General features: G+C 42.2%; 2 protein-coding genes across 7 annotated transcripts in view; one reads left to right on the top strand and one right to left on the bottom strand.

Moving 5' to 3' along the window:
* Positions 1 to 5,329: 5,329 nt before the first annotated feature.
* On the bottom strand, positions 5,330 to 16,255 carry SOCS4 (suppressor of cytokine signaling 4). Of its 2 annotated transcripts, none has more exons than XM_049828580.1 (2): positions 15,958 to 16,255; positions 5,330 to 9,659 (listed from the first exon to the last, which is right to left on the bottom strand). In XM_049828580.1, the coding sequence occupies exon 2, from the start codon at positions 9,559 to 9,561 to the stop codon at positions 8,251 to 8,253; it is 1,311 nt and encodes a 436-aa protein (XP_049684537.1). In that variant the 5' UTR covers positions 9,562 to 9,659; positions 15,958 to 16,255; the 3' UTR covers positions 5,330 to 8,250. The 2 variants fall into 2 exon arrangements, with proteins under 2 accessions (XP_049684537.1, XP_049684538.1); XM_049828581.1 differs by lacking the exon at positions 15,958 to 16,255 and adding an exon at positions 9,885 to 9,969.
* Positions 16,256 to 16,342: 87 nt separating this feature from the next.
* The window catches only part of WDHD1 (WD repeat and HMG-box DNA binding protein 1), a 30,290-nt gene continuing 22,327 nt past the window's right edge, over positions 16,343 to 24,305 (top strand). The window contains exons 1-7 of one of the 5 annotated variants that reach the window (XM_049828571.1): positions 16,766 to 16,778; positions 16,870 to 16,969; positions 17,051 to 17,198; positions 17,494 to 17,524; positions 18,539 to 18,650; positions 21,477 to 21,628; positions 23,816 to 23,927. In XM_049828571.1, the coding sequence (XP_049684528.1) occupies positions 21,570 to 21,628; positions 23,816 to 23,927 (171 nt within the window). In that variant the 5' untranslated portion in view covers positions 16,766 to 16,778; positions 16,870 to 16,969; positions 17,051 to 17,198; ... (1 more) ...; positions 18,539 to 18,650; positions 21,477 to 21,569. Of the gene's footprint in view, positions 16,461 to 16,692; positions 16,779 to 16,869; positions 16,970 to 17,050; positions 17,199 to 17,493; positions 17,525 to 18,538; positions 18,651 to 21,476; positions 21,629 to 23,815; positions 23,928 to 24,305 lie in introns of those variants that run through there. The other 4 variants (XM_049828567.1, XM_049828570.1, XM_049828568.1 and 1 more) reach the window with 4 other exon arrangements.

The following is a 24,305-nucleotide window of genomic DNA, read 5'->3' on the forward strand; positions in this document are numbered from 1 at the left end:
CCCTCTTTCCCCCAGTATTTTCTAGAGACCTTTCCTCCTTCCCCTAGGTTGGAGGACATGACGTTTCAGATGGCTCTGAGCAAGTTGTGCAGCAACACAGCCAGTGCTCAGATTGATTTTTCTTGACTAAATTTGCTTGATCTTTTTTTTTCAGGCTTTGGATATCAATTAAAAGAACACTACTCTTTTGTCTTGTGTGTTGCTCCCCTACAAAATAATGAACTGTTTAATACACTAGAGGCAATTTCAAATTATCTAGTTTAATGAGGAAGGTTGTGACAGAAGATTTATTACCCTTTCTGATCTGCTAATGTATTTTCCCAACCACCCCAGCAGAACCAATCACCGTATTTTCATTATACACTCTATTTTCAGGGGTTCATTAGTTGTAGACTAAAAATAACAGCGAAGGTCTCAGTCTGAGAGCTAATCCAATTTTTTTAATTGGAAACAAAATTTGATTAGACAACTTTCTAATCATAACAGCATCAAGCATCAAGACCCTTACTGGGTGTTTTGTCCAAATTGAAACTTCATGTGACTACACATAAAGACCTGACCTAGAAATACAATCACGTAACTGCTACAAAGGACGAACCCAGCCTTTTCCTTAAACAAAAATCCCATGTTAGCACAAGCAATGGACTGTAGTCTATTCCAATTGATGTGCATTAAAGAAAAAGGTCTGGCAATGAACTTGCCCAGCTGAGACAAACTCAGAGACGCTCTTAGCTAGTGGCTGAGTATGAGACTTAAGAAATAACTAAGTTCGTTTTCTTTTCCCCCCCAAAGAATTAAAAAGAAAAATAAGGAAAATAAGATGGAAGAGCTCCCATATAGCCAACAGGGCCTCCTACCTCAAAGCTGGATTCGAATCTTTCTGAAGTCGGTACTTTCCAGCAATGGCTTTGTGCTGGTGGGTTACAGTACGTAACATGAGCTCAGCGTTTTTCCCGCTGCATCATTTTGATACGCAAGAGCCACAAGCGCAACGAGGAAGACAGGGAGACAAACATTTTTGGACTTTACAGGGCATGGCCTTTGCAAAAAGGTGTCACCACCGTGGTGGGAATGTGGAGATGCGCTGTCTCCGTGGCAGCTGCCCTGCAAGGCTCTTGTCCTCGTATCTCGCAAGACAGTCGTCCTCGTATCTCTGCACTGGTGGGGCGAAGAGGGTTCCATATTCACAAGGGCCAGCTTCAGCAGAGGGATGCTGGCTTTGGCCCTCTACAGTGGCCAGACATCCTTGATGGGCTAATGAGCCTGCTATGAGTTTTAATTATGCTGTGGCCACCACCGGGAGCTATTCTGTCTGATCCAGACATCCCACTGACTGGTCCCAAACACACACCGTTCAAGGGATTCTCCCCAGCAATAAAATAACTGGAGTAGCCACGCGAAGACATCCTCGGGGCACTTGGCAGTCTTTTCTAACCCTGCAAGGATCCCCGCAGGAAGGTGTTCGTAATGACCTGCCTGTGGGGAGGCTGGGTTGAGGACGCGTTTTGGCCAGATAACGCATCACTCCGACACCCCGGGGATTTTTAAAATGGATGTAGGAAAGAGGGAAGTTATTGCAACTCACGTCAGCCCCATGCTATAGATTTTAGATGCATAAATTATATATTTACGTTCAAAACTCTATTATTCATAGAGTTGAGTAAACAAATATTGATTTTTACACTGTAGCACAGATGAGTATTTCTAATGATGCAGACAGAGGCTCTTCTTCCATCCTCGGTAACTCTGACCTCATCAGTGCTTCCTGAGAGTAGTATTTAACAAGGACGATCAAGTTTAAAACCAGTTAGCTGCCGCTGTTCGGAATGGAAATCAATGTGCATTTCTTTCTGAATGGACAAGCTGTCCACCCACACCACCACGTCACAGTGTGGCTCGTCCTACAACTGTTTTAGATGCTGAACCAGACAGACGCAGACGGAAAGCAAGCAAAGAAAGGATGGGTGAAACCATCTCGGCTCATACGGAGTGACCTTAGCTCTCCCACTGTATGGGAAGAGGCAAAGATGTACTGGCTGTGTGAATATAGCAGAAGAAGTAAGCTTAAATGTATTAAAAAAAGTGATACTACTGCACAGCTCATCTTAAACCTTTGGAGAAAGGTCTAATCATCAGTATGTGAGCTTGTGTCAAGATTTCTCTCTATTAAATATTTCTCTCTATTAAATGTATGATACTACCATGTACATTTAGGGGTTGCAGAAAAAAATCCTTTAACATCGTTTTCCAGTACTGCGTTATTTCAGAGGTTAACCAAAATCACTTACTTCATAGCTAACTTTGCTATATTGAATCAATGTACAAGTTCCTTATTGGATTTTTATTGCAGATAAAATTGACAGAGAAAATCACTAGGATATACTTAAAAATGGGAAGGAAATGTACGTTTACAATAAAAAGGTCTCTGAAGGTCTCTTGTTTCATAGGAAGGAAGCTGTCTTTATATTGCATGAACTATAAAAAATGATTAAAACTGAAGAGAGACAGGAAGCTGATAATTTGATTTATCATCTTAATGGCTATGATTCATGAATAAATAATATAATGGTTTATGTCTCTCTTGTAAAAGAAGTAGAGAAGAGCAATTTGTCTAATAAATGACTTCAAAAATTACAGCTGAGTCTTGTTTGCCACATTTGTTCTATTTAAAAAGAATGAGCGAGTATCTTATTTCTTATTACTTACTAGGACATTTGTTGTATTATTTATAAGAGTCAAAAACCTTAACTAAAAGCCACTCATCTCTGACCACAGTCTCCCATTAGCTTTAAATTCAGGAAAGAGAAAGGGATTGATCACTAGATCAATAAATCCAACCTTAGAGCTGACTAAAAGCTTCCTTTAACCTCCTTCCTCCAGCATCCTTTTTCAAAATCAAAGTATCCCCCTTTTTAATTATTTAAGAGCATGTCAATTTTACAGTAAGGCCATGTATGACTGCATCATACAAGGATTTCTTCCTTATATTGGAAACACACCAGCATCTTTAAAAGGAAAGCATTTAAATTACGATCACTTGGGGTTTTTTTTGTTTTTTTTTTTAATTGGATATGCTACTACAGATACACATATCCTGTTCTAAATGTGCCCTGGATTTCATCAAGACCAGTACTGAGAATAGGAAAATTAAGAGGAAATGTGTACTCCCAATTACTGGACACACAAACTACCCCAAATCCATCGATGATTCTGATGGGAGCTGAAGTTCCTCTGTCCTGACAGCACTGGGCCAACAACTGACATTGCTACACAGCTGCAAAAAGTCATTTCAGGCAAAAGCAAACTCCAGAGAACATCATTAATGGAAAGAGTATTTAATTTTTTTTAAACCATCCTGTAAAAATAGCTTGTGTATGTTGTTTGCCCAGCGTGCATCAAAAGCCTGACCATTTTTTCCCCCCTTACATCAAAATAATTTATCAAAATCAAATCTTTTTTCTTTCCAGAAGCTGTTCACACCGATTCAATACGCTGTGTTTCTACTGTCCTCCTACGGAACCGCCTTCAAAACAATACAAACCACGTCATGCCAACACAATTCCTGATGCAAAGCTGGCTGGGTGCCCCAAAACAGGGGGGCTGTGGCCAGGGTCACCTCTGGATTACGTCCTCGCTTGGCCACTGACCTCTGCGTAGCCTTGAACGTGTGTTTTTCTGCACACCTCCGTACCTCTCCTTCTTCCACATTTAATCTTCATCCTGAAGAACTTGGGATCTGTCTTGCAAGAGCTTGGGCTTAGAAGTGGAAGTTCTTACCCTGTTTCTGAGACTAATTTTTTAGAGGGCTTCAACACTGAACTTCAAGACTTGATTGTCTTTGGATCGTAATTCAGATGCAAGGTGTTATAAAGAATTATTGGAATGAGCAGCACTGCTAAGACTGTTAATGACAGCATTGGGAGGAAAACTTCAGGATGACAATTCTTGGCATATTGTAAAACCAGTTAATTTCTACAAGGCTTATTAAAAAAAAAAAAAAAAGAGGAAAAAAAGGTACATGGATTTAAGCAAAATACACATATTGAGTTCTCATGTTTCTGTACTGGGTTTGCATGGCAAGATTTTGGTAGTGGGGGGGCTACAGGGGTGGCTTCTGTGGGAAGCTGCTAGAAGCTTCCCCCATGTCCGACAGAGCCAACGCCAGCCGGCTCCAAGTTGGATCCGCCGCCAGACAAGGCCGAGCCCATCAGCGACGGTGGTAGCGCCTCTAAGATAACAGATTTAAGAAAGGGGAAAAGTTGCCGTGAACAGCAACTGCAGCCAGAGAGAGGAGTGAGAACATGTGAGAGCAACAACCCTTGGTGCAGACCCCCAGGTCAGTGCAGAAGGAGGGGGAGGAGATGCTCCAGGTGCCGGAGCAGAGATTCCCCTGCAGCCCGTGGGGAAGACCCTGGTGAGGCAGGCTGTCCCCCTGCAGCCCAGGGAGGTCCACGGGGGAGCAGATCTCCATCTGCAGCCCGGGGAGGACCCCAAGCCGGAGCAGGGGGATGCCCAAAGGAGGCTGTGACCCCGTGGGAAGCCCGTGCTGGAGCAGGATCCTGGCAGGACCTGTGGCCCTGTGGAGAGAGGAGCCCACGCTGGAGCAGGTTTTCTGGCAGGACTTGTGACCCCGTGGGGGACCCACGCTGGAGCAGTCTGTGCCTGACGGACTGCACCCCAAGGAAGGTACCCACGCTGGAGCAGTTCGTGAAGAACTGCAGCCCGTGGGAAGGACCCACGTTGAAGTTCGTGGAGGACTGTCTCCCATGGGAGGGACTCCACGCTGGACCAGGGGAAGAGTGTGAGGAGTCCTGCCCCTGAGGAGGAAGGAGCAGCAGAGACGTGTGAGGAACCGACCCCAACCCCCATTCCCTGTCCCCCTTCGCTGCTGGAGGGGAGGAGGGAGAGAAAATCAGGAGTGAAGCTGTGCCCGGGAAAAAGGGAGGGGTGGGAGGAAGGTGTTTTAAGAATTGGTTTTATTTCTCGTTATCCTACTCTGGTTGATTGGTAATAAATTAATTTTCCCCTAGTCAAGTCTGCTTTGCCCGTGACAGTAATTGGTGAGTGATCTCTCCCTGTCCTTATCTCAACCCATGAGCCTTTTGTTATATTTTCTCTCCCCTGTCCAGCTGAAGGAGGGGAGTGATGGAGTGGCTTTGGTGGGCACCTGGCTTCCAGCCAGGGTCAACCTACCACAGTTTCATAAAAAAATGTACACTTGATGAAATGGATCTTTCTCGCACAGACTGCACATGTATATACAACTCAGTCGTTAGGTACAAATGTCACACAGGTATGAATGATCTGGACAAATAAACCAAGAAAAAATAAGGTGAACTTCCACAAAACCCCATTTGTCGATATTTTCTACATAAAATTTCTCTAAACAAATGCAATTAACTGTCCCAAAGTCCAAAGGCACTATTTTTATGTGCCACACCTTCTTCCCCCAACCGCTACATTATATAGGTCTCCTAAAATTGGAGTGCTCAAGACATTTTTGGGGTAAGTGATGCATCAACAAATGTCAAAACAATGTAGGCTGCATAGAGAATGACACCGAAAACACAGCGCGTTGGGGAACTATACCCCAAAAAAGGTTCTTTCGTGGCCTTTCCTTTTGAAGGGACAAAATCTTTGCTGATTTTGAAAGAGACAGTGGCCTTCACTAACTTCCAAAGCAAGTACAACTTCTGGTCAAAATCTACTTTTTGTGGTCTTGCAATAAAAATAATAATAATGCTAATCTCTGTCTAAAATTATGAGCTTTTTGCCCTAATTAAAAGTTTCTGAAAGAGAATTTTAATCAAGCAGACTGCAACTATCTCTGACATCGCTCTGTAAAGTCAGATTTTGAACCAAATACTATTACTTTGTACTGCAACCACACAAGTCACAGGCCACCCTTCCACCATGACAGGCACAGCGTAAAAGAGCAGAGCAGAGATGATCCCTGCTGCTCACTCGCTTTGTATTTGTAAAATGGCAATGATAGGTAAGAGGGAAAAATAGATTTACTAGTATGAAGCTGTCCTTGATAAAATACAGTTTATGCAAAAGGCAATGTCAGTTGAATGGAAGCAGCACAAGGAAAAGATTACCAAAAAAAGTGTAATTTTTCTGGCATCAGTCATACAATTATCATTTGCATATGGAGGAGGGAGAATCTCAGCTGGTATAAGCTCTTATAAGTGTATCAATAAAGCCACGCTGATTTATAGCAGCTGAGAGTTTGTCCTGTAGCGTATTCATCCATGTGCGGTGTGATAGATTGATGTGTTAGCATTTTCTCCCTGGAGACTTTGGTTCAAAACCTATTTAAAACACAGTGAAAACAAACGGTCTGGTCTCTAAGCAGATGTCCCTGGAAATCTGTTTACATCATCACAGTGACAGCAGTTTAGTGGAAAGGGTTTTCTCTGCTAGGGGCAGGGGGCAAGGGCAGGCTAGCAGATCCCCGGTGGAGTTGCACGGCAAAGCTTCCTTGGTAACTCCCGAGTACCCAGCTTGCAGGATGGATTTGACGTCCACAAATCTGTAGGATTCTGTACATGGTGAAATTAAATGATTCAAATAGAAATATTGCTTAGTCTTAGGCTACAGTCTCGGAGCGAGACTCTACAGCACTGTCCTCTGCTGCTCCTAGCCTGCACGCAAACATAACCTCAAGCACACAGGTAATTGCCGATTTTTGCTAAGATATTTTGCATGCATGAAATGAAACACATTTGTAATTCTACAGGCTTGGGGTCTCAGTTTCAAAAGCATTTCAAGAAGACACAAAAGCTCCCTGTGATCAAAGGAGAGGAAACAGTGCGGTGGTTGTAGTTACAATTACATCATCTCACATACTTTTGGCAGAGCAGTTCTGGGTCCAGTTTTGCTAGAGGAGATAAAGCACACACAAGTGAAGACAACAGCACTGCAGGTCACTCCTGCAGCTCCTGGCGCTGTGCCCCCAGGCCAGCCTGGAAAGCAACGGAGTTTTTTGCCTGAACCCAGATCCACTGAGCCTCATTGGGATTTCACTAATAATTCAGCAGCAGATCTGCCTATCCATGTAATGTAAGTAATGCTTTTAGGAGCATTATCCATGCGTGGTTTTCCCGTACATGGAATTTGGCAGGAGGCCACTCGAGCAAATGCTTCACATTGCAAGAAAAATCTGCAGACTTTTTTTTTTTTAAACTACACTCATTTAAAAAATAACCCTCCTACTAACAAAGTAAGAAAGTTATTATCACCTCAGCATCAACCATGCGAGATCACAGAGTTTAATATGCAGATTTTTAAGGAAATATCTTCCTTCTCACCCTTCCATTCCATGCCTTATCATTTCAGAAGCAGCAGCTCCCATAGTGAAAACTGGGTATATTTCATATAATGAAATAGTAACATAGAAATAGAGTTACCAAGTCCAAGTCCCATCTATCATAAGTAACTATATCATTATCCCTTCCAGACACTGATCAAATCCCAGTTTATGAGCAGTTTGCTTTTTACTGCTATTATACAAAATGAAAAGCTGTTCCAGAACACCGCTGCTCTGACGATGACGAGCCCTCCTCTTTTCCAACCAAAATCTTTTCACGACCAGTTTATACATGCTTGTTCCTGTACTGAGCGTTGTCCTTAACTTGAATTGTTTTTCCCCTCCCTGGTGTTTAGTCCCCTGATGTATTTATAGAAAGATCATATCCTCTTTCAAACTTCATTTTGCTAGGAATAGTCATGTTAGAAATAGACTGATGAATTTAGTACATTAGATTTGAACAGACATACATACACGCACACAGAGGCTAGAGCACTCATTTTAAAAGAAATGCAGAAAATACAGATGAGTCAATCTTTAGTTAACAGTGCATTATTTCAAACATGTCAGCAACATATGTAAATACAATATAAAAGACAGATCCAAGTTCAAAACTGATTTTTTAGGGTTTTTAGATCTAAAGACTATCCATCTATAGAAATACCAGAAAGTCTACCTGTAATTCCATAAAACTCTAGTCTGGGAACAGTACCAAAAGCCGACAATGAATATAATTTCTAAAAAAGAGAGCTGGGAGACTCAAAGTACATTTGGATAAAAAAGCCTTAGACAGAGGCTAGTCTGGGTGGTAAATAAACTGCAGAAAAAAAGAAAAAAAAAATCAAATTGCTATTAAAAAAAGAACCCTAGAAGGAAGAAAGACTGAACACACTATCTGTCTGTTTAGAGACAATTTCATTCTTTCATAAAAATATTTTCTAGCTTTGCTGCTCTGGTACATCAATCCTGAGTACTCTAACTTTCGACTTATAATGATATTCCTTCAGATACAGCTTCACCGATGGAGGAATGGGAAGTGCGTCAATACCATCATAAGTTGTACAGTTACAAATAACCGTTCTACATATATGTTGAAGAGAAAAAGGAAAAGTCCTGTTTAGCGGAGTGGATAAAAGTGGTTCAAAGAACATACAGGAACTTGGATCTTTGTAGTGCTCTAGGAGTCCCGTGATGTCCGGAGAATGGAAGACGCAAGGATCATGGGCATCAAAGCTGAAGTTGTGATTCCACTGCTCTATCCGCGCGTGGAGGGAACGACTGTAGCGCCTGAAGCTCACAGAAAACAAATAGTCTTCTTGGGCAGAATCTCGTAACAAAAATGTTCCCTCTGGCTTTCCTTCTAGCAGTGCCTCAGCTGCATATTTATCCATGACTCCCCAGTAGCAGGGATTGTTATTGATCTGGAGGAGGTCTGGGACTAGGCAGTGGACATAATCAATCTGCGTATGGTATTTCGGAGGTGTTTCCATCCGTAGCAGCTCATCATCCGTTTCCCATTTGGGCTTGTTTCTTTTTCTAGAACTTGTGCACAGTGTTATAACTTCATCGTCAGAGTCCATATCGCTCTCATCTTTACTGCTCCTTACCACCTTACCTGTAACCAACTCAGACCTCAAATCACCCCTAGAGGAACTGCTGTCAGTGAAGTCGCAGGACTGGGAGGGAGAGTCCGCTCCCCCATTGGCAATCTCATCGTCTCGCAGCTGATCTTCCCTTTCCTCATGCTGGGATAAGTCAGCAATTATCCAGTCCTCTGCTTTTGGGCTTATAGGGGCTGTATGTCTTTTGATCAAGTGCCACCGAAAAGCTAGCTCCGAGCGTGGAGGGAAAGGACACTTATCTAGCATTAACTCACTGATATGAATTTTTCTTTTTGATGGCAGTCCTGAGGTGTGCCGGCTGCTACAATTCTTTATGGGAAAGCACTGACCCACAGCATCTTGCAGCTTCTGTTTGAGAGAGCGGCCTAAAAACCTGTGACCGCACGAATGGTCTAGATCCAGCTCGATAGATGAACAGCTATACTTCCTCTCTTGGCTCCTTAAGTTAGTCCCTGATCTTCCTGCAGCACTTGCTGTTTCAGCATCAGAACAATGCTCACTCTTTTTTGACCAGGAGAGCTTCTTTCCACTCCAGACGTAACCATCCTTTCTGTCTGCACTTCTGCTCCGGCTGCTTTTGGGTCTCACATCTGTGTTTTTAATATTACTGTCCTTATTTTCTGCCATTTTGACAGTTAGCTTCACAAGTTGCCAGAAACCACACTGTCTTTCTTGTAGGGTTTTCCTACATAAGGAAGATTCCTTGAGGCACTTTCTGGAAATATCTAAGGAAAAAGAAAACACAGCTAAGTTAATAGTTATGCACGCACACAACACAAGACCAATGCAGCTATATACAGGACAACAGCGACAATTAATTGCTAACCATATAAAAATAGTATTATCAAGCTGAATTCACTGGAACACTCCAGAAATACCGGTCTCATCCCAGACAAGGCACTCTTTAACACTTCCTTGGGAAAAGCATCCTCCAGAATAAACCATCTTACATGTTTTGAGTATCCATTCTGACTATGCAGCACAGCAGACAGTTTTAGGTGTTGGCAATCCTATTGTGCTAGGGTCCATTTTAAACAGAAACACTTCACATGGCAGGTGATACTGCTTTAGCTGTTTGTTGAGCAAATTCTGCATCTCTTCCAAATAACCTTTCAAAAAGGAACACGCCAGAACAGAAACAACTAGGTCAGAGTACAAAGAGCTACTGTACCTAGATGATACGCCTGTTTGCTGCTAATCCACAGGGTGGGATGCCAGAGATCTTATTCTTAACTGACACTTTTGGGTCACTTTCTGGATAAAAAAAAATTTAAATTATATCAGTCACAGATTCCGTCAATTTCTGAAAGCTGTTTTCCTCTGCCTTTTCAAACAGAGCTAGAAAATACTGAGCCCCTAAGGGATTGAAATATCTGGGGCTTTACATACTGAAAAGGATTAAAACAAATCCAGTCCCTTACTAAAAGCAATTTTAAAAGGCCGTGAAAGATGGAACTGCTTATTACTCATTAGAGAAGAAAGTTTACATTATTAAAATCAGTGTTGCTCTGAGACCTACGGTTGCCGATTTCATTCTCTTTTGTTTCTGAAAGTGTACTGAATTCTCAAAAAGATAAGAGGTTTCCTTTTGAATGTTGAGCTTTGAAAAAGAAAAAAAAAAATCCTCTTTTGATTACTCAGTTGAAAGTAGAGCAGAATTTTTTCAAGGTACATAGATAGCAATATGTTATGTATGCTATATTCTCCCGAGGCAGGGAGAATGTAGAAATATTTCCCATCACATATCATGATGCTTTTGCACCAAAATGATGTACAGCTCCTCTATTGCACTGGGTTTTTTTGGCTGTGGGTTTTTTGTTGTGTTTTGTTTTTTTTTTTTTGTGGGGTTTTTTGTTTGTTTTGTTTTGTTTTTTAAACTAATTGACATGGTAAATACTAAGCAGGAAAAGAAAAGGGCATCCACTTCCTCTCTCCATTCAATCCATTCTCATCATCAGGATTAGCCAGCATGACACAACCTCTCTGCCGTCCCCCGGGGCTGCGCAGGCTGAGTTCTAGCCTCTGCTTTCAGTAAAAGAATAAGACTGCCCTGCCAAAAGGCTTACATGCAATCTGTGGGCCAAATGAATCCCAGATGTAACTTTCACCCAGGAATTTTTGACATTGCTTTCTTTATTTACAACCCACAAACCTGAGAGCTGTGGGGGAAAGGAAAAGGGAGGGAAAGGGAGGAGATGCAGAAATGTAGAATGAGGGTAAGATAGGTAAAATACTGGAAATATGTTGAAGAAACCCTGGCATTAGAGCAATCTATATGAATAGTACCTCACTTGTACCAAGTGGGATCACAGAACAGGGTCCGTATTCCAGCAATTACAAATCAAAGATTAAAATAAAGATTTCATCTTCCTCTCTCAGGATTTTGCAAACCACTTTTCAATGAAACAATGAAAATATTGCAGGATGCAATGCAGAGAGGAGAAAGGCAACATTTGTGTATGAGACCTGAAACACCTTTATTTAGATCAAGGTTCATTGATTGCTTTTGTAACATTGGTATTTTTCATCCAGAAACAACCAGAGTGGAGCACTGAATTTTCTCCACAATTAAAGAAGAGAAAAAAAGCAATCTCATTTACCCTGGTGATAATCTGAAGTAACTGAAGACAAAACGTTATTCTAGATTCATCTTGTGGTAAAATACGTTAACTCTCTATATATGGGATTTTTAATTGGACCAAGAGATATCATTGAGGTTGCAAAGTCAAGTACTTAAAAACTAGGATATGACGGTTTGTAATTGCTTTTGAAACCTTCAATTATCTCATTCTGCACATCCAGCCCATATAAGGAATAAGAATATGGGCTTTTAATTAAAAACTGCAAAACATACAAAATCCAGAAGTGCTGAAAAGGCCCATTATCTCCCAACTTCAGCCTTGCAACTGAAATAAGCTCAGTGTTTTATGTAATTTCTGGGTTGCTGTTGTATTTAACTGTAAAGCCACCTTCTACTTTGTACCTTTCTTCTATCGCAAATCATTTGTGGTACCTGAACCCTGAAACTAAATGGAGAAATAGCACGTGATGCTGTAAGACATGCACCATTAGCCAGTAACACAGAGAGCCGTTTCCCTGGGGTTTAAAGGCTGCTGGAACCGAGGCACCACTTCTGCCACATCAGAGCAGTAATTGCTAATCAGACATAACACTAGACCTGTGAAAATTGCATGGAATAAATGAAGAAAAACGGATGTCATCCTCCTAAAGCCAGGTTTGAACTTGACCTTGTGAAGGAAGAGTAAAGGATGGTTCAATGGTCAGCTTGTGATTCAGGAGACAAAACCTCGGTTTCCAAAATGTGTTACAAATGTCCGCGTCCTCGCAGGCAAGCTGCCTTCTGAAACACGCATCAGCCACAGCATATTTAGGTGCCCAAATCCCACCGTTTGCCATTACAGTAAGGGGTCACACCTTCATACCCTTCCAAATCCGTGATTCACAGTCCCACCAATAAAACAGGGACCAAAAATAATTTGGGTGTCGGAAGGAAAAAGGCATAAAGGGCAGCTTTCTGTGCTGTATTACTACTTAAGACTTTCCATGCTGTATTACTACTTACCACCTAAGCCAGCTATTCCTTGTGCTGCAAACATCCAGGGGAAATGCCGGGTATCGTACATCCATTAATGGCTGGAGCGCACCGAAACAACAGGAGAGGAGGGCAAGGATAAAAGAGAGGGAACACAGAGTGTACTTTTCCCTACAGGGCAAGGTTAAATGGAGGAGTCCAGCACTGTGCAGCTCACACGCATCAGTTCTGAGATCCCTTTTGGTAGATATAATTAGACTCCTGCTTACAAAAGCCGCCTTCTGCGCGGGGATACCTTAGGCATCTCAGAAGCAGGCAGATCTGACAAAACCCTTACGCTTGAAACTCTTCCACTCAAGCAATGGCAAAGATAAAGCAACATGCAGCAATAGGCAGAGTTCACTTCGGGCCACAGGATCCAGCTTGTAGTTCAAGGTTATCGAACACTGTCACAGCTTACAGTCCCCGAGGACAAGTGGAGAGCTGGGTGGGTTTTGTTGTTGTTTTTACAATGTGCAGAGCTCCCTCCTTCAGAGGTATGTCTCGCCAGGATGCGGGGGGGGGGGGGGGGGGGGGGGTGAGGGGGCACAGACGGCTGCACAATATGCTTTTCCTTTCAAGCGCTGATGCCTCAACATTAAAACTTCAAGCCCAAACTAAAAGCAGTATCTAGTAGCTATTTGGAGGCAGTAACAATATTACCTCCTAGCTAGAGGTAGGCTGCAATCAACAACTGTGATAAGACAGTTACAGCCTCACCATACGTCTAATTAAATCAGCAGCAAGTACTCAATAACTCCAGCAGGAGAATCAAAACCATAAGTGCAGACAGACCTTTTTTAATTATTTGATAAATACCGAATTGCTTTAACTAGATATTTACGTCCTGAGCCGCTGGATCGTTGCCTCTAGCCCAGTACCTCCAAGTCCTCTTCATCAAGCTGCTTTCCTTTCGGTATGACAAAGAAGCAGATGGTGGGGGGTCTCCAGCCCACCCTCCCTCTCACAGCAGGACTGCTGCCATCGCGGGCTCAGGGGAGCCACGGCATGGTCTGGTCACGTCTTGAAAACCTGAGGATGGAGATCCCACCACCTCTTCGGTGCTCCCACGCTGCACAACCCTTCTAGTGAAGGAAGTACTTGGAAAGGCTTCTGTCCAAGTACATAAAAGCCAAAGTGTCGCTGTATTATGCCTCTAATTAAACAAGAAAAAGAGACTCACACAAAAACCAACAAATTGGGTTTGGAATTGTAATAGAAGTTGATATTCTTCTAGAGCTGACAAAATTCTGAGAGAAAAGAGCAAGCCGCAAAAAACTGGAGTACCTTTTCTTTTTTCTTTCAACTTACATAAAAGTTATTTAAAAAAAAAATCTCACCGGTCACATGCTGTTTTCATTAATTTTGCCCAATTAGATTTTGGCCACAAGACCGCATTTTAAAACCTGACCTTCCACTGAAGTTGAGCTGTTATTGACTTATTTTGGAAAAAAGCCCAACCTATTAAGGATAACATTAAGTCCTAATTCCTCTGTCTTAACTTATTTTTCTTCAGTTTTGACTATGTTTATCTTGACTTATGATACTGTCCACAAATACCTAAGCTAAACTCCAGAGGCCTTTCCAGCAAATTAAAGCAATAATCACACACACACAAAACAGAGTGACTGTCTAAAGATACTGATCATAACCTACAATGCTTCTCATTTGGAAATATCCTTGATTTGTCCTGGGTCTGTATACCCCCAGAACTGTAGGAGGAGGGGGGCACGTGGCCGTGCCCACCTAACCCCAGCACTGGGGCTATTTTATTCACACCCAGGAGGTAAAAGTGATCTGGAAGCAGGTGCCAAAGGTGAGGGCTGCTCGTATCTACTGCTTTAATGAAACTCAGCTCATGTGCTGAAGGAGAGACACACGCAGCGCTTGGCAGACTGCAGCGGCACTAAATGAGTAAAAGCTTTATGGTCCATGACCAACATTTGGTGCTCCACCCAGAAACCAAATCGGAGAGCAGCGCGATTCCCGGCTCCCGCCCTGCTGCTCCACTCACAGCCACTTACACCTATTAATCAAGTCAGCAGCAGGTTGAGTTCCTGACCGGATTTAAAGCATAACTTTGTATTTGATGCCGTGCCACTTCGGACGTGACAAAGCCACAGGGCCTGCAGTCCCTTGGCCAAGTGACCTTGGGATCCCCCCACCCCTCGAAAAAACTTCCCCCCGGTTCTCCCATGCCGTTCAAAGAGTTATCCCACCAGGTAGCACAATAAATTTATATGTTACATAGAACTCAACTTAAAACGGCTTTTATATTGTAAAATATTTTAGGTGCAGTTGGTACGAGAGTTTCTGCAAATTAAAATAATAAAGAAAAATAAATACAGTTGGCATGTATTTGTCTCCGTCCCAGGCAGCAGCTTGCAGTAGGACTGCTGTAAGAATAGCGTGGTCTTCCCACTCATCTGATAAGCGGTTCAGCTTGAATCATTTTGCTAGAACACGTTATCCTCACCAGAAATCACGATTTACTGAAATATGTCAGGGTACACCCATGGAAAACATGTCTCTCTACACAGCTTCCACAAGGTTTAATAATGAAATCTGGGCATTTTTATTTTTATTTTTTTAAAAGAAGCGTGCCTGCTTTGTAATCCTGTCACTTACTCATTCATGAAAGTACCAACAATGTGACGGTTATAGAGAGCCCGACCACATTTCCAATATAAATAAATCACTCTGCTCACTCCAACCACCGATAACTCCGCTGCAGAGCAAAACTGGAGATAAAACGGGTTTGCCTGGAAGCAATTTTTCTTAGAAGCAGGAATAAAGTGGGCCAGATAATTAAAGCTACACAAGGGGAAAATAGAGAACTCTGTATTTTTCTCCTTATTTCAGGTACGTCCAGCTCTAGCATTTTTTGCCCTTCAAGAAATAAACCACGCCGCTTTCTTCCTATTATTCAGCACACGAAAGCTTAACGATTTTTTGCAGCGCAACCGCTACCTGCCCAACTACAACCGCTGTCACCTCTCATCTAGCACACGCATCGGGACGGCGATAATTAGGGAGTAATCCCATAATTACCATCACGATCTCCAAACGGGTTTGCTCCTGCAGCCTTTTTACTCGGCCGAGAGCGCTCCCTTACCCTTTGCCGTGAGGGGGATTTTTGGCTGAGCGGGGTGAAGGGCACTGCCCCCTCATTTGGGCTTTCCTCGCCATTCCTGTGCCTCTTGGGGACTGCCATTAAACGGATAGACCTAAGTGTGTACAGTACCTACAGGCGCACTCTATACGTTAAGATACGTGCAGGGGGCATGCCTCCCCCACAGTTTTTCCACAGAAAAACGGGAGCACCCACCGAGGACCGAGCCCCCCCCGGGGAGAGGGACGAGAACCCCGGCTTGACGCCGCCTCAGCCGTCCCCCCCCCCGGCCCCGTCTCCTCCCCGACCCCCGACTTACGATCGTCCGGAGGGAGCTGCCCTCCCCGGGGAAACCGCTTCTGCCGCCCAAAGTCTCTCCCTCAAGCCGGGCAGGGCGGCCCTTGACCCGCGGCGGGCGAGGCGCGGGGGTGACGGCAGGAGGAGGAGGAGGAAGAGGAAGGTCTCCCGGCGGCTCCCGCAGGCGGCGGCGGGGGGGGGGGGAGCGCGGCGGCAGCCGAGCTTGAAGCGCTGGGTCCCCCCTCAGCCGCCGGAACGGAGTCGCTGTGAGGCGACCCCGGCTGCGCTTCCTCCTGCCGCCGCCACCGCCGCCATCCCCGCTCTCTCCGGGCCGACCGGGACCGGCCCCAACCCCAGCCCCGCCTGACGCGCAGCTCCGCCCCGGGCTCTGACGGGACAGGCCCGGCCCTCGGGGCGGGCTTGGGCGGCGGGGCCCAGCGCGGGAAGGCTCGAAGCGGGCGGCGGGAAGGAAGGAAGGGAGGGAGGTGGTGCGGTCCCCGGCCTCCTCCTCGCCCCGGCGGAGCGGTGCGGGTCCCTTGTCCGGCGCGGGGGGAGCCGCGGCCTCTGACAGGATTGGGAGCCGGGGAGGGGGGAGACCCGTCCAGGGCCCGGCGGGCGGCCTGGCCTGGCTCGGCTCGGCCCGGCCCAGGCGCTGAGGTGCCTGAGGGACAGGCCCCCGGCACCCCACACCCCTCCGACCCCCGGTAACCCGATTTTACCCCCCGCCTTTTCTTTCTCGGTTCGCTTTCACGGCCAGGCTCCTTCGACATCTGCCGGGCTGTAATCCGCTTAGGCCAAGCGGGGGACGGCTGGTGGCGGACCCCCTCGTCCCCAGCCCTGCGGGTGGGTGTCCTAGCAGCTCTGACCTTGCCCTGCCGTCTGAGGCTCTTGATGAAGCTTTTTTCTTCTAAAATTTTATTTTATTTCTCCCCAGTAAAGGAACAGGTGGGAGCGGAGATGCCATCCACCCAGAAGCCGATGCGGTACGGCCACACCGAGGGCCACACAGACGTCTGCTTCGATGACACTGGGAGGTAAACGCCTAATTCCGAGAGACCAGGGTGAAGTGCACTCTGGGGTAGGGATGGTCTTCTGCCGGTCTGTTGCTTTCCCAGGAGTTTCTGTACCAGCCACTGCTGTGCGAGACACTGGGACGGATTTACGGCCTGGCTTGGTCTGGCTCAATCCTTCAGTTTTTGCCTGTGTTGAGAGCTGGCTGTAGAACACGTGTTTTGATGCTCTGAATTTTGAAATGATTGAGATGTAACTTAATTGTAAGCCTAGATATACACACACACACATAGAGAGTATACCTGTGTGTACATATATAAATTTTATATGCACTTTTTAGAAGAATGACTTCATAGACTCCAGCAGAAGTCAATGTAGTGTGGGAGTAAATATGTTCGCCTAAGCACTAAGAAATTAAAAATATAGTTGAAGAAATCCAGTATTGGGCTTGCTATCTTGTTATTCTTGCGGTAGTTCTTGAATGTCTAAATATAAACTAAATATTTGCCATTTCCTTTTTATTGATTAAACATAAATGGTAAGCCAGAAAACAAGCCCTCTGAAAATTAACTCGAGGGGTGAGTCTTATATATTGAGTGTGGCTTAAGTCCGTATTTTCTTATTCCCTTCTTTAGTTCATTAGCCTTCGTACAAAGACTACTCTTAGGACTTAGTCTAATAACAGTCCCTCGAAACCATAAAACTGCTTGTTTGCCATTACAATGCAAATGTTTAAAAAAGGATGCAGACATCTCTGCCAAATACCACCGGTCTACTACTGCCGGACTCCCCAGCATCAATATATTCAATATTAACAGAGTGTTGTGTTGCTGTCAAAGTACAGACCTTACAGAACTAAGAAGAGCAACGTCACAGCTTCACCACTGGCTTTGTAACATTTTGCTGTTTAATTAGATTTTTTTTGAGACTGCAAACAACTTGAGAAAAAAAGAATGCAAAGCTCGATTCTAGATTCACAATGTCTTTAATTAAAAATCCTGTGCAAACTTATGTATGTTTGCTCTGTGACTTCAGATTATTGTTTACGGCATTAAAATTGTGAAAGGTAACTCCAGCAAACTTGAATTCCGTATTAACTACTTTTTGAGGGTTCTGTAGGCCTGGAACATGTTAAGCTTGTTAAACTTCAGTCAAGTATGCGTTAACACTCTTAGTTTTGCCCTCAACTTTCTAATCAGCTGTAAGGTAAGTTTTCAAAGTCTTAAGAAGCAATTAAATGCCCAGTTCTTAGAGAAATCAGTGCTAATTAAGTCCTTTGAAAAAGTTGCTCTAGGTCCTGGAAAAAAAAGGATTGACCAGTAGTATCTAAGGGTCAGTTCAGATGAGTTATCAGAGACTTGAGGTTTCAAGGTATTGTGTTATGCCACCAGACGTGATTTCCACCCCCTCGTCCCCATGTTTAATGAGTTACTTAGACATAAATGTAGGTATTCACTGTGTTGCATAGTATGTATTGTGTTTCAATTTTAAAAGAACCTAACATTTTAGTAACATTTTTATTGTGGGATTGAAAGTCACAGTGGCTGTCTTTTCCATTCCCGAATGTTAACAAATCCCATGTCTTTCCACAGCTGCATTGTAACTTGTGGCAGTGATGGAGATGTTAGGATTTGGGAAAACCTGGATGATGATGATCCGAAGTCCATTAATGTGGGAGAAAAGGCCTATTCATGTGCTCTAAAGGTATCATTGTTAACAGAACTCCTCTAAGTTGTGTGATGCTGGTGTTGATATACAACATGACTGTACAGATGCTGGATTTTCAAGCTCAGGGATGCTGCTCGTGTGGGTAACATTAAACATGTACTAGGATAATATACAGAAAAAGGCAAGGATAATATTGTGCGTAGCACATTGCGGTTTGATCTGTGTTAAATACGTAGATCTTTGTCTTCAGATTAATGTATGGAAAAAATAAATTGAATGCTGTTTAATGAGCGGCAGGTATTTAAATTTGAGCATATGAATGTATGCTACCTTTATGTCTAAGTGAAAATATTAAAGCAGAATTGAAAACACAATTTTCTGAAATACACAGAAATTTAATTGATTAGATGTGCCTATAGACTTTTTGAATATTTTAACTCAATTAATTATTTTATATAAATCAAGAAGACTTCTGACAATTCATTTTACCCCATACAGGATTGTAGAGGAATTATTCCTTATAGTAAACTTCTGTAATTTTTTTTCTTCTTTTCCTCCTCTTGCTTCATATTCAGTTATACTCATTTCTGACTTTGATCTCCTTTCTGAGAAATAAACTCAGCAGATTAAGCCAATTATGCAGTGAACTTTCTAGGCTGTTTCAGTGTTTTCTCACAATATAAGAAAAGTTGCAGAAAGTTTCCCAGCGTAAGGTGTGATCATCAAGTATTAGGAAAAAGAGCCAAGAGGTTGTTTTATGTGGGCCTGTTTTAAGGTCCAAGGAATTATAATCTATATTAATAAAAAATTAATTTCACAAAATCAGTGCCCGGTAATGCTTTGGTAATACTTTTTAATAATTGGTTGATATTTTGCTCTCAAAATTGTTGATTGGCCCAAACACGCCTCTGACCCACCATCCCCAAAGTCAGAAGAGAACAGGATTCTCGCTTGTACAAGTGGTAAGGATTTGTGAGAATGCTGGCTAGAGGCAGGTCTGTAGTCTGACTGACTGGCATTTGAAGCATAACCTGCTCTGTTTGTTTCAATGTTAAGGCAGTTCCCTTTAGCATATCTTGCAGGAGTCATTATTTGTAAGTAGCAAGGTAAATAAGTTACCTATATCAATGTGTATAACAGAAAATAATTCTTTTTACCATGCATGCTCATGTATTTAGCTTGAGAATTCTCACAGTATTTCCTTTATGTGCAATTATTAGTATATTACATTAGTAATAGAAGGCCTAAATTGTTGTATTTGTGGGGATTATAGAAGAGAGGAATTCCAGAAGTCTACATCAGTTCTTCAGATATCGTGTAGTTAACTTTGCAGTGATGAAGGAAAATCTAAAAATTGATTTTCAACTATTTTTGATTTCAGAGAGGAGTATGAAAGAGGAAATAAATGAGAATGAACATTTATGTATTGTATTTTAAAAATAATAATAATTTGAAGCCTTATTCAGAACTACTGCTTTGTGTGAAACCTCTTTCTTATGTCCCTTTTAACATACGTCATGTATCTATTCCTGTATAATCTTTTTTTTCATCATTGATTTTTAGGGTATTTTTCTGTTGATTTTCATCGCATTACCTACCTTTTCACAAATCAAGTGAAGTGACTTGAATGAGTTCTCTTAGCATATCAGTGGCAGAGCCAGAAATTGCCAAAACTATTAATGAATAGAGGAGGGAAAATGCTGCGTTTAATTTCTGACACCAGTAGGAAAAATCCTGTGCTCTTAATTTATTGTGAAGTGCTTTTAGTTTTGAGGGATTTTTTTATTTTTAAACAGTGAGATTAAAGAATGCTTTCTGAGACTTAACTTCAGGAAATCTTATTTCAAAAATTATTCTTCATTAATGAAGATGTCACGAGGAACTGATCTGAGATGTCAATGTAATCTAGGTAACAAATCTCATCTATTTAGTTAGGTTATTTAGAGCCAGCTGCTGCTTTGTTTATCTTCAGGATTTTTACTATGACTTTAGGCAACTTAAAAAATAAAAAAATGGCAACACCCCCCCCAACCCAAACAAACAAAAAAACCCTCAAGGAAATAAGGCATTTCTTTCCTTACATATTTCAAAAACTTACTGCTGTGTACAACTGAGGAATAGTACTGTCACTTGAAGAAGAGATATTACTTTTCCAAATATAGGATAATTATTTCTTTTGTTTTACACTTCTTTAATTCCACATACATTTTTAGTAAACATCTGCCTTCTGTTTTCTGAAAGGAACTAAGCTATAGTTCATGAACTTCTCATCTTTCCCTGGTGGCATTCAGCTGAGAAGTTTGGTCCAAGGGTGCCCTCTCCTGATACTGCAGCATATTCATCTAAATAGGATGCAAGATTCTTCCTGTTAGAAGAGCTTTCTTGTTTGTGTAAAAGGAGTGAATTTTCTATCCACCCGAAGAAGATCAGACAGTTCTCTTTGAAATTCATTAGTGGCTTTGAGTATTCATTAGTTTAGTAAAGATACGAGTTGGGAAGGTCTTGATGCAGCAAATTGCCATATAGTTAGCATAATGAATTTTAAGTCTACTGAAGCAACTGGAGTTTCAGTATTAAATCTAGCCTTGTGTTTCTACAAGACTGAAAGTAGGAGCATAATTTTCCTAGTTTTCAATAGTTTGGTTAAGTGATAAAGTATTAAAGTCAGTGTGCTTGTCTGTATTTTGGGGGGGAAGAAGTAAAAGTTAAAGAATATTTCCTCTCCAATTTTTACTGTCAGACCTCTTTTGGAACTACTAAAGTTAATCTGCCCAAATATTTGGAATATTGGAGCAATTTTTTTGGCTCCATGGGCATAAATGTGTTATAAGTAACAAATTTTATGATGAATTTTGGTTTTAGAACGGAAGACTGATCACAGCAGTATTGAACAATACTGTTCAGATACATACATTTCCTGAAGGAGCTCCAGATGGCATCCTTACTCGTTTCACCATGAATGCAAACCACGTCGTCTTTAACAGTGATGGTACCAAAATTGCCGCTGGATCTAGGTAATCTGTGCGTGATAAGGAAAAGCATTGCTATCTTTCAAAGTCTGGTAACTTCCGCGCATGCTGATTTTTACCAATGAGATTGTTAATCCACATACCTCTGGGGTTTTTAAAGTATTGCAAAATGCCTTCTGGGGGTGCAGGGGAAGAAAGGAATGAAAAAGACTTTAGGAAACAATGCTCTGAGAGATACTTGATCCACCAAATAATTTTAAATGGAAATCTGGGGTTGTGAAATAATTCCTTTTCTTTAGGAGACTTGAGTGTTTTCAGCTTTCAGTCCTATAATGCATAAACATAAGTGTTCGTCCATATGGATCTCATTAGCACACAGTAACAAAATCCTTGATGCTACAAAGATAATCAGGATCATGGTCTTGGAGATGTATACACATGTGCAAAAGTTAGATGGGTTCTCATTTGTGCGAGAGCTTTCGAGTCATTCTCTGGCATAAGTATCATCACCGTTCTGCCAAATGATAACAGATGACAGTTGCAAGACTTGCCTGAGGGGAATTAAATGCATAGTTTAGTTAATTTCTTAGGGCAGCATATTTGCTTTTACATAATATATGCTAATCCTTTAATAGAGATGGCAAAATAGCAAGCAGGCAATTTTGGTGTTGGGTTTGTTTTTGTTTTGGGGTTTTTTTTTCCCATTTATTTAAGGCTCAGGTGATTCTTAATTGGATTTGGTGAACTCTTTGGGCAGCTGTAGATAACTCAGGCTGTCTGTTTGCCTCTCTACTGGAATTTGTCCTCCGCAGTAGAGATGGCAGAGCGTTGCTTCTCCTCCCTGGCTCCTCTAAGTGTGAACTGAACTAGAAAGCAATTTGGATGAGTGTGCTGGACTGTGAACTCTGGCAGCTGTGGAACAGACACACCAGCTCCACCAAAACTGGGAGGCTGGACAGCTGGGGCAGTAACCAGTAACTCTAATCTCTAAATCTGACAGGGGTCATGAGTTTGGGCCCTTTGCCAGCGCTTGTTTCTGAGGGAACAGCTCTGCCCCAGGATCTGACTTTGATTAGAGAGATTAGGCAGACGGTGAACTCTTTTCTCTTTCTAAAACTTTTACAAAAACCCGGTACTTCTGCAGCCTGGCCAGGGCTGTCACGTTAGGGCTCTTAAGACTGTGAGGCCACCCCTCGATGAGGTCTGCTGTACTGAAGGAGAACGTGACAGCCATGTAATGAAGGAAAGCAGCTAAGAAGAATGGCTTTTAGTTGTCCCAGATTTCTCCATTTTTTACATGAAGTCTGCAAAATTCAATTTTATATGAGTTTAACATCCAACTGGCTGCCAAAGCTCACATGAACTATTTGAAAAATGGTTGTGTGGTTTCTTAAATAAGCAAAAAATATCCTATTGCCTGTTGTTTTTTTTCTTTAAAGTTGGCTTGCAGTCTTTAAGAGTGCTAACATAATTTTACTTGTCTTGCAATATAGCTTAGAGACTTCCTTTTACGACTGTTTGGTTAGCATTAGATAGTGGATAAAACTGAGGTTGTGTTTCTGAATATAGTTAAAGTAATAGTTAATCCTATAGAATTACGTCCTAAAATTAAATTTCTTTCTGAGGGTGTTGCAATGAAGCATGAGAGGAAGTGCTAATGAAAGATTGTCACAGGAGCTCTTTGGCTTAGAAGTTAGCATTGATACTTTGAGTTAAACTGCAGTAGTGTCTAATTTTGGAGGAGGGAATAAAGTTGTAAAAAATCTGTTAATGTATCTGATACACTAAATGGTCTTTAAAATGCTGTTAAAAATGTCACAAAATAAACTACTTGCTCTATCTTTTTTTAAAAACCACATGAATATCGGTCCCATTTAACAGATGGTTCTTGTTAAGTCAGCTCTGTGGTATCTAAGCAGAGGTTTTCATTAGGTCATACAGAATATTATATTAAACAGGTATATGGTCTGTGTGTACATAATATCCTCTCCAAAGAGCAATCGTATTTTATGAACTTTGACATGAACAAAAATTTTCTGATAAAAATACTCTGGCCTTGCTCCTATTGTCATAAGCCTCAAGATTCTCATTTTCACCTAGATCATACAGTGTTGAGAGCCATAACTTCCCCAAAAGATAGTTAGGGCCCAATTTTTATTGCTATAAATACATAGTTTGTCATTGTTAATACCAATGTTAATACTTTAATGTCTGTGCTGTTGTGATCTACAGTGACTTTATGATCAAAGTTGTGGAGGTGACTGATAGCAGCAAGCAGAAAACATTCCGAGGACACGACGCTCCTGTTTTAAGCCTGTCTTTTGACCCCAGGGATGTTTACCTGGTAAAAACACTTTCTTGCTTACTTTCTACTTTGAATCTCCTTTTCCGTGGGAAAGAAAATAAATATATACTTTTTACAAAAAAAAACAGTGACTGGGCATATGGGACTACTTCATTTCAGCTGACCTTACTGATGATGGAATGTGTCACAACTTGCTGCCTCCCAGGAAAACTCAAGTCTTTGCTTTACTACTCAATTACTGTCTATGTTCTTCTGGAATCTAATGCAGATCTGATTTTAGAGGGGAAAAGATGGCTCACTAAATAAATGTAATGTTAACTTTTGAGCCTCTTTTGTCAATAAGCAGCTCACTTGAAGTATGAGGGTTAGTAATTACAGTAGCTTGGAGTCGAGTACAGTTATCAAGATGACAGTATT

Source organism: Accipiter gentilis, chromosome 25, assembly GCF_929443795.1.
Source record: "Accipiter gentilis chromosome 25, bAccGen1.1, whole genome shotgun sequence".
In the NCBI taxonomy this organism is placed as follows: Eukaryota; Metazoa; Chordata; class Aves; order Accipitriformes; family Accipitridae; genus Astur; species Astur gentilis.